The sequence below is a fragment of the Psammomys obesus genome, unplaced genomic scaffold (assembly GCF_907164565.1).
Source record: "Psammomys obesus unplaced genomic scaffold, mPsaObe1.curated_primary_1811, whole genome shotgun sequence".
Classification (NCBI taxonomy): Eukaryota; Metazoa; Chordata; class Mammalia; order Rodentia; family Muridae; genus Psammomys; species Psammomys obesus.
The window spans coordinates 2608822-2619496 of NW_026591643.1; the positions used below are offsets into that span (position 1 = coordinate 2608822).

A 10675-nucleotide genomic window follows, 5' to 3' on the forward strand; every position below is an offset into this window, starting at 1 on the left:
CAGCTACTAGTCCAGTGCCTGCCAACATTCCACTATGCTCCCCACCATGATGATACTAGATTAAACCTCTGCAACTGTACACAAACTCCAAATTAAATGCTTTCTTTCATAAGAGTTGCCTTGTCCTTGGTTATGTGTCTCTTTATAGCACTAGAACAATGGCTAAGACAGTCTCATTTTGCTGTCAGGCTGGTCTCTACTTCGGGCTCTAGGCATACTCTGCTTCAACCTCCTTAGAAACTGGCAGTAGAGGCCCATGCCACATGTTCAGCCTGATTTTATTTTGATATGTTAGGTTAAATATATACTACAAGGTTTCCCCTTCCCCTCTTTTTGAGACAGAGTTTCTCTGGGTAGTCCTGGCTGTCCTGAAACTCACTCTGTAGAACTAGCTGGCTTTGAACTCAGAGATCCACCTGCCTCCACCTCCCAAGTGCTGGGATTAAAGGTGTGTGCCAGCATCACCACCTGGTACAACAAGGGTTAAAATTGTACCCTTTTGTAAAATCCTTTTTTAATGTGTGACCAGATAACTTAAAATTGCATCCATAGCTCATTGATTTATATCAAGTTTAAATTAAAATGTGTTTATTTTTGCCACATTCAGAAGCCGCATTATTAAAGTAACATTTTTGTCCAGGAATGTCATTCTGTAATATTAACTTCAACATCTAATATCTTTTAAATTATAAAACAACACATTTATGCATATATTTTGGTTTATTAATTCAAACATTGTACAAATCATTTGCTTTCACCTACATTATTTTAAACAAGCTTCTTAGCTATAAAGAAATCTTTAAGGTGCTTCATTTGAAAAATTCCAACCGAGATAAAGATTGTTATTTGTGCGAAAGCCCACCATAAAACATTTCTATTTGTATCTTCACTGGTCATACGGAAATTTTCCTCACGGTCCTATTCAGAAAATAAATAGTTTTAGTTTGTTAAAGTACATTGTGTGTGGCTTTTGAGGTGTAGCTTGCTGTGTGCATTAATATTTAATATTTAATATTATCCAGTTAATATAAAAAGTAGAATACCATTTTCTAAGCTGTAACTTATTCTTTAGCAAACTATCAGACAGCAAATTAGCAAAATATGTTCTTTTACTTTTATCTATACTTGATCTTTTACAAACTTTACATATTTTTTACCATCAAGCAAAATGAACATTACTTAATAGTGATGGATTTTCATCATTAAATCTTTATGTTGGGCTCCATGCCACACACTTGCCTACCTTATCTAATTACCATGCCTCATCCTTATTTTTCAGCTAAAGAAACTGAGACTTGGTGGTGACACAAAGTAAGTGAGCAGATTTGAATCCAGCATCCACTGAGCAGAGTGGCTCAGAAAACACTTGGTGTCATAAGAATAAAACTGTGATCCTAAATGTGCTCATGCTTGGGTGTCTACAGTGTATGGCACATGTTTGGAAGCATCCCTTTATTTTGTAAGCTCACATCCTCTGTTACGAGGTGAATACTTTGATAGAAACTTTGGGGATGAAGAGGCAAATCAGCCCAGTCCTTTTCTAAAGGAATTCATGGGTGGGCCAGTAGAGTGAAGAAAGATTACTCTCTCCCTACTCTCTTCACACACACACAGTTCTAGCTTAGACTTAGGAACAAGTAGTTTATTTTCTTGGTTCAGAGTTTTATGTTGAGAAATGAATTTTTGACCGGAAGAGATAAAATAAGCTGAATAAACAGACTGACCCTTTGATAGTCTTGTTCTTTGAGTATTTGCTCAATTTCTTCAATTAGATGCTGAAGCTTGAAGGTTACTTCATTTACTTTGTCCTTTGCTTGAGCAATAGCTGCATCAAAGTCATGTTCTCCAACTCGAATATCTAAGTGGATGCGCTGTACAGTAGAAAGGGGGAAAACACACCTTGGCATGTTTGAAAGAAAACACCTGCAGTCTTTTCCCCTGCTTTTCTTTGTGCTGTTGCCTCCTCAGTCTCCCGCACTCCCTTTCATGAGTGAGGTGCCACACCATCTTGATTTATCCTTTTTGCCCACACTATCACTCTCTTCTTCATATACAGTCTTTCTTATATTAACAATTTTGTGGTAACCCATTGACCTTACTGTATACTTATACCTTCATGAACATCATATTTACTGACATGTAAATGCCTCTGGTGTTGAGAAAAATTTATTAATGCCCCAGGGAAGTTTCTTTTTACATATAGCTGAATGATGTATCATGAAGTACAGATGCTTTCAGCTGTTCGTAGCAATTAGAAAATAGTGAATCACCCATGTACCATGTAAGAGTTTTTGTTATTAGAATTCCATTATTAATGCACCCTTCAGCCCTCACTTGCTTTCAAGCTGGAGTAATCACAGTTCTTTTAATCATCCCCTAGAGCTCTTATTTTTCACCCTTTAATGGGCTTCACGGCTCTCCTTCGTACCCTTCTAAGCTCGCCAGCTTTCTTTTTTGTTGCTCCACTGAGCTCTGGACACATAACTTTAATACGTTTACAGTCAGGGAGTCTGACTGATTTTGAAAACCAATGTCATGCTTGAATAGTGATGTTGTGTTCAACAAACAGGATACACAGCATATACTCACCAGCTTACTCCCTCCAAACGATACAAACTGTGTAGAATTAGATTCTAGGCAAATGATGTGTTCACCAGATGAATGTGAAGTAAAATAGAATGTCCCTTGTGTACCGTATAACTTCGATAATAATACCTAGGGTTAAGAATTTCAACAGTTTATTATTCTCTGTTTTCATCTTTATTTTTAATAGTCCTAATATTTTTAATAGTCCTAAGGGAAAAAATAAAATAGTTAACAAGCATGAAAAGTACTTAGCCTAACAATTAACAAAAACCTTCCTCTCAGCCACCATTCCTTCTCCAAGTTAACAAATGGTAGTGCCCTCCTTCCTCCCCTCTTCCCATCTGTCTCTCTGCTTCCTATGATTCTCCTTTCCTCCAAAGCCTCGGAGCCTTAGCTACACCGGCGTCCTTCCACCCTGCCCAGGTACACTTTCTTTATTAACCAGTCAGGACACTCATGACTAGGCCAGTTTACACAACAAGGATAGGGCAGTAATCAGATCTTGAGGGGCAGTATTAGCATCAAAATGCAAGAATCAGACCAACCCCAACAGTTAAGGAAGAAAAGTAATACTTCAATTGATGCAGAACAGGATTAAAATATAATATTCATGATGAAAACAAATAAAACATTCTTCAAACTAGGAATTGAAGGGAACTTAGTCAATATAATGATGTATAGCTACAAAATTTATAGCTAACACACTTAATGGTGAGAACTGAGAAGCCTTCATAGATTGGGAAGAAATCGAGAGACTGCCTCTCGCCACTGTTTTTTACATTGTGCTAAAATTCTGTCTAATGCAACAATAGAGGAAGTAAAAGGCAAACATGTTTGAAAGAAAAACAAGTCTTCACTCATAGATGACATATGAAATCTAAAAAGTATCAAACTTGCAGGACAAATAAGCAATTGTAACAAGGTTGTAAGATTCAGCATTAAAATGTGAGTGAATCACTTCTATGTGGATAATGAACACATGGAATACGAACTAGAAAATACAATTTCATTTACATTAGTATTCTAATAATAAAACTCTAATAACTAACAAAATATACACAAGATCAATGTGAGAAAATCTAAAAACAAAACAAACAAAAAACAACAACAACAAAACCCACAAAAACTATCCTGAATGCAATCAAAGGACTAAGTAGCTAGAGAGTTGCCCATTTTCATGGGTACAAAGTATTTTCAGGGTATTGGTTTTTCTAGTTTGATCTATAAGTTCAACACAATTCCAATAAAATCTAGCAAATTGTTTTGTGCATTAACACACAGATTCTAATTTTTCTATTCAGAGGCAAAAAGACCCACAATATACAACATACTGAAGAAAAAAGATCAAAAGGACTGATACTACTTTAAAATTTACTGTGAAATTATGGTAATCCCTGCAGTGTGGTATGGCTGAAAGAATAAGTAAATGGATCAAGGTGGCAAAGTCCAGAAATAAACTGATGAAAGATGAAATCTATATAAAATGTAGCCTTTCCCACAAATTGTTTAGGAAGAATTGGACATCCACATGCCAAGGAAAAGGAAGGAGGGAGAAAGATTTTACACATTTTACAAGAATTAACTCAATGGATCCTAGACCTAAATGTAAAATGTGAAGCATTAAAACTCATAAAAGACAAGTTAGAGTTGATCTTATGTTCTAGTTAGCACTGTCAATTTGACACAGCCTAGAATCACCTTAAAAAGGAGTCTTGGTTGAGCAATTGTCTTCTTCAGGTTTGTCTGTGGTGGGTATGTTCATGAGGGATTGTCTTGCTTGCTAGTTGATGTAAGAGAGCTCCTGTCCATCACCATACACATACATACTCAAAAATTTTTTTAATATCTTTAAATTTTTATTTACTTGAAAAATTAAAGAATCTTAGCATGTGTTGGATTTCTCTTAATATATCATTAAAAGAGAATGTTTAGCAAATAAAATTTGCATAAAAATGATATTTTATAATTTATTTCTATTTTGTATGAATAAAAATCAACTGTGGTTTTTAAAGAGTTAGAGTCTTCCTGTGTTTCCCAGGCTTACCCTGAGTTTCTGGGCTCATACCTGCTTCAGGTCCCTAAGTCGCTGGGACTGCGTGTACATGCCACCATATCCAACTCGGGAACTGTGTAATATATATGTGAAATATGTATGTGAATATATATATATGTATATGTGTATATGTATACACACACACACAGGGCTGAGAGATGGCTCCGAGCTTAAGAGTGCATACTTCTCTTTCAGAGGACCTAAGCTCAGTTCTCAGCAGCTCATGAGTATCTGTAACTCCAGCTCCAAGAGACCAAACACACTCCCCTGGCCTCTGTAGGCATCTGAACTCTTTGACACCCCTTCATACACATCTACACACAACTGAATATATAAAATAAATCTTTAGAGCTGGAGATATGGCTTAAGATCACTTGTTGCTCTTACAGAAGACTTTGCTTTGACTCCCAACCCTCAGGTGGTGGCTCCCAATTAGGCACAAAGTCCTATTCTGACTTCTGCGAGCACCAGGCATGTGTGTTTTGTACATACATGTACACAGGCAAACCATTCCTATAGATAAATCTAAAATCTTTTGTAAATCCAGTGATTACTCATTACCTGTTAAATTGAATTTCTGAGATTTTATTTCATATTTTAGGCTATAAACAGTCCTGTTTTGGTGAATACTTAAGTCAGCAAACATTTTTTAATGCTTACTGGCTTGGTATATTAAGAAAAAGCATACTTGAGTTTAAAACCTCAGTAGTACCACTCTTTTTTTTAAAATATATTTTTTAAAGATTTATTTTAGTATGTATACAGTATCCTGTCTGCGTGTATACCTACAGGCCAGAAGAGGGCACCCAGATCTCATTACAGATGATTGTGAGCCACTATGTGGTTGTTAGAAATTGAACACAGGACCTCTGGAAGAGCAACCAGTGCTCTTAACCACTGAGCCATCTCTTGAGCCCCAGTGTTACCACTCTTGACAGAATGACATCATGTAACTCGTGTAACCTCAGCACCACAGTCTCTTCTTCACAGTGAGACAGGACTATTGAAAGTAGAAAATGGAAAGAAGAATGTGGAGGTTTGTATGGTACATATCTATGTTGTCGCTGGCGCTGCCCCTCCTGCTTAGCCAGGTTGTCAATGGCACACCGGGAGATTAAGCGAACGCTCGAGGCTCGTGAGGTAATGGACTGCAGTCCCGAGCAGAAACAGAAACTTGTGGAGTAACGGTAGGAACCTTTTTCTTTAAGACAGGGCTTGGCTGGCCTAGAATTGGCTATGTACAGTAGACTAGTCTTGAACTCAGAGGGATCCACCTGCCTCTGCCCTCACTATGTCTGACCTGATAGGACTCTTAAAAGGCATTTTGAGACAGTAAGAAAATTAAATTATGAATTATGGCTGTTCATTGTCCTTTTATCTCTAAATGGAGAGAACTTTCTTGAAAAATCAAGCCTATGTTAAAATCATACATACTGGAAAAAAAAAACCTCTTCGAGGAGATGTTTCAATCAACTGTGGTTTTTAAAGAGTTAGAGTCTTCCTGTGTTTCCCAGGCTTACCCTGAGTTTCTGGGCTCATACCTACCTCAGGTCCCTGAGTCTCTGGGACTATGTGTGCATGCCACCATGTCCAACTCGGGAACATGTATTTTAAAGAATTATTCTCTTCTGTCTTTTGAAAACAAAAGGTTTTTAGTTTGACTTTTTTAAAGCCCAAGGGAAATGTTAATTTGGTTAAATAAGTGTTGGAGATGTTTTCTGACAGTTTATCAAAAACTACTGGGGACTATTGGGGTAACTAGTTTTGGTAGAAGAGTCCCCAGTATGGACTTGAGAATGGTCTTCAGTTGCCATAATTTTATGTAACAGATAATTAGGTGATCAAAATGTGTAGCTTGAGTTTGGTCTAATCAATGTTCATGAGACTGAGACCTTGCCATGCCTACATCAAGAAACATCTTCTTGGCAGACAGACACCTTCCCTGTTTCATGAAGCATTGGTTCAGCTATATCTGGCTACCCATTAACACAATGCGGCATAACTGTGCTTTAGGTAATGTACTGAGCAAGCCAGTCACTTGGTCTGACACAGCTGTAAAGTGACAGTCTCTGTTACAAACATATGAACAAGATATCTGAGGGAAAATAGTCAAACAACTTTTCCATGACTGTAACTATAGGTGACAGTCAACATATAAACTTGGCTCTAACTCAAAATCTACATTCCGTCAACTATGATGACTTTCATGTTTCTCTACCAGCCCCCACAGAAGAAGAGATATGTGACCAGACAGATCTAGAGGCTGCTGCCTTGCTCGAGAAGGGTTCTACCACAGAATGAGAGCCAGGAGCCAGGAGGTGTTTTATGTGATTAGCCTGCTTCAGTGAGGCTGTAACACTTGCAGAGCAGATGGGGCCTAGTACACATGAAATTAAGCATCATGGTTACCTGAGCGAACTTACCATTTGATTTCTCAAGTCACTTAGACTGGAGACTCTTTGAAGCTAGGTCCTTTCTGCATTTTGTTGCATACGTCTGTCTGTCTATCATTTGTTGATATCTTTTATCATCTATATCTTCTATCATCTATCTGTCTCTATCTATCTATCTATCTATCTCTATATATCTTCTCAATCAATCTATCATTCTCTTTATTACATCTATTTATTTATTTATGTGGCATGTATGTGAAGGTCAGGGGACAATTAGCAGGAATTGATTCTCTCCTTCCATCATGTGGGTCACAGGAACCGAACTTAGTTTGGTTTGGCATCAAATGCCCTTTACTAATTGAGCCATCTCACTGTTGGAGGATGCTCTGCTTTTTAAGGTTGCTCTTCCCCCAGTCCAGATAGCCTTTCTGAGCTTGGCACTAGATGGAGGACTTTCTCTCCCCAGCAGGGCCTCCTACTCTCTGCCTGATCTCATCTAGAGCGTTTCTTTAGGCATAGATGTCTCTAACCATATCTGATATATGGCCTTTGACACAGTTCCCTCATAGCTCTCCTCTCTCTGCACTCACAGGATAACTAGGTACTGTGTTCCCATTCGTATGGTAGGAGCATGCTGCCAAATGCAAATCAAAGCATCTCTGCAATCCCCAGCCTTAACCAATTATGTACATTTATCCTGTGAGGCCCCTTTTGTTCATCCAGAATAAAGTTGCGCTATCTCGCTGAAGTGGTTCCTGGAGGTCATTTCTGTCATACTTGCTGCCCTTCCAAATACCCAGTTTGTTGCTTCTGCTCCCTTGTTTTTGAGGACCAGTGGCCAACGAACCCAGGAACAAGGGAGACCCATACTCACAGGCCCACTTTCTTCATTTTGTTCAGTTCTACATAACAGACTATAAATGCTGATTGATGCCCATGTGTAGCTTTTACAACCAGAAGGAGGGACAAGGTAAAAGTGTATTTTACCTCATCATTATAAGTTGTAATAGTCACAAACATTCCCAAACCGGGAGCAGATTCAAGGAAGTCGTGTCTACCTATGTCCCACTGCTGGATCTTGAAAGTCCCTGTAACAAAATACAAAACACTTATTAGACTATACAGGAAATATGTATTTACCACTCAGTTAAATTAATTTATTTCTTAACTTGTTTATATTATCAAATACTGTTAGTTTAAACAGAATTCAGCTGTGGGATAAGACTTGCAGCCTGAGTCCAGATCTCTTGGCTGTTTCACCACTCAGCCTCAGTTTCCTATTAAAAAATGAGGATATTACATACCCATATGCATTTTAGAGTTATGAAGATTGTTGAGGCTAATGAGCCAGATGTAGTGGCTCATGCCTGTCATCACTTCACTCAGGAAACTGAGGCAGGAGGCTTGCCATGAGTTTGAAGCCATTTGAGCTACATAGTAAGTCTCAGGCCAGCTTGAGCTACAAAGTGAGACCCTCTATCAAAACACAAACACACACACACACACCCCAGGCTGGGGAAGTAGCTCATTCATTGTTGCTGTACAATCATGAGGACTTGGGTTTGCTCACTAGTAGTTAGGTAAAAAAGCTAGGTGTGGTAGCATATACTTAGAATCCAGTGCTTGGGTAGCAGAGACAGGAGGATTCTTGACGCTCACTGACTGGACAGTGTCTCAAAATAACAACAACAACAAAAACCCAGCAAAACAAAACAGGTGGACAACTCGTAAGCAACAGCATTCAAGGTGGATCTCTCACCTCTACACACATGAAAAAGCACGCACACACACACACACCCATACACACAGACATACACACACAGTTTATGAAACATTTCTATGTGGAATATAAGATCCATGTTATCCAGCCAATGTATTAGGGTTTTCTATAGGTTCTACAGAACTCATAAAATGAATCTTCTCCCCTCTGTCTACGTACACACACACACACACACACACACACACACACACACAGATATTTTCATCATATATAAAGTAATACAAATTGTCCCTACATGCATAGGGTTGATGCATAAAGGGCTCCCTCAGATTTGGTTGGATAAGAAGAACTAAATGTCATCTTTAAAAGATTTAATGTATGTAAAATTTTAATTTAATATAATTAAGAAATAGAAATATAAATACTTCTATACATACTATAGTTGGTAAATGTATGTACCAACTTGGTTTTTAAAGAGTTAGAGTCTTCCTGTGTTTCCCAGGCTTACCCTGAGTTTCTGGGCTCATACCTGCCTCAGGTCCCTGAGTCGCTGGGACTACATGTGCATGCCACCATGTCCAACTCGGGAACTGTGTAATATATATGTGAAATATGTATGTGAATATATATATGTATATGCGTATATGTATACACACACACACACACACACACACACACACACAGGGCTGAGAGATGGCTCCGAGCTTAAGAGTGCATACTTCTCTTTCAGAGGACCTAAGTTCTCAGTTCTCAGCAGCTCATGAGTATCTGTAACTCCAGCTCCAAGAGACCAAACACTAAATGAAAGAATTGATCTTCTTTCTCAACCACACATTTTACTATCTCTATCTGGGAAAGGTCAATTTATTCAGGAGGACATGCAAAGGTCCTGAAGGAAGGCAAGAGACCAAACACTAAAAGAAGAATTGATCTTCTTTCTCAACCACACATTTTACTATCTCTATCTGGGAAAGGTCAATTTATTCAGGAGGACATGCAAAGGTCCTGAAGGAAGGCAATGCCTGGAGTACTGAAGAGATGAGTAAAGTCATCAAAGAAAATGGCAGAAGAGGTGTTTGAGAGGTGCAGGGGTTGGGGTCAGCCACAGAAGGGTTGCAAGTCCACTGTAAAGGATGCAGCTGACTTGGAGTGAACTGATGTAACTTTCCTTAATTTTTTCTAACTGTTGTATGTAGAAAAAATTAAATGGTAGAAGTTGTAAGGCTGTTGTAATCCAAGTGTCTTATACTCCTGATTGAAAATGGTAATGGTTGTAGAAGCGCTAGATTTTTAAAAAGATTTTTCTTTTTATTTTATGTACATTGGTGTTTTGACTGTGTATATGTCTGTGTGAGGAGTTGCAGACAGTTGTGAGCTGCCGTGTGGGTACTGGGAATTGAACTCAGATCCATCATCAAAGAGCAGTCAGTGCTCTTAACCTCTGAGCCATCTCCCCAGCCCCAAGTACTAGGTTTTATCTTTCCTTTTCTGTTTCACAGTCAGGAGCTGGGTCTCAGGTAAAGTTACAGCCCTAGGTCTCATAGTGACTGTGTTGCACAAGTGAAATTAGAATGGAGGCGGCCTGATTCTAGGACTGCAGTGCCTCCCTGGCGGTACTAAGAGACAAAGGGGCCAGGGCTGGAGGAAGAAATTCAACCCTAGATCTCTTATCTTCTGAAAAGTGAGATCCTGTACTGGCGGGTTTTGTGTGTCAACTTGACACAACTCAGAGTCATCACAGGGAAAGGAGCCTCAGGTGAGGAAAGGCCTCCATGAGAGCCAGCTGTAGGGAATTTCCTCAATTAGTGATCAATGGAGGAGGGCCCAGCCCACTGTAGGTGGTGTCATCCCTAATCTAGTTGGTAGTTCTGTGTTCCATAAGAAGGCGGCTGACTAAGCCAGGGGAAACAAGCCAGTAAGCAG

The 10675-nt window shown here is 38.9% G+C and overlaps 1 protein-coding gene across 1 annotated transcript in view; it reads right to left on the reverse strand.

Moving 5' to 3' along the window:
- Positions 1 to 707: 707 nt before the first annotated feature.
- Positions 708 to 10675, reverse strand: part of LOC129680148 (transmembrane emp24 domain-containing protein 11) — a 22436-nt gene continuing 12468 nt past the window's right edge. Inside the window, exons 2-5 of the mRNA XM_055611718.1 lie at positions 8020 to 8120; positions 2590 to 2715; positions 1725 to 1871; positions 708 to 918 (exon numbers count right to left, since the gene is read on the reverse strand). Coding sequence (XP_055467693.1) covers positions 769 to 918; positions 1725 to 1871; positions 2590 to 2715; positions 8020 to 8120 — 524 coding nt within the window. The 3' untranslated portion in view covers positions 708 to 768. The remainder of the gene's footprint in view (positions 919 to 1724; positions 1872 to 2589; positions 2716 to 8019; positions 8121 to 10675) is intronic.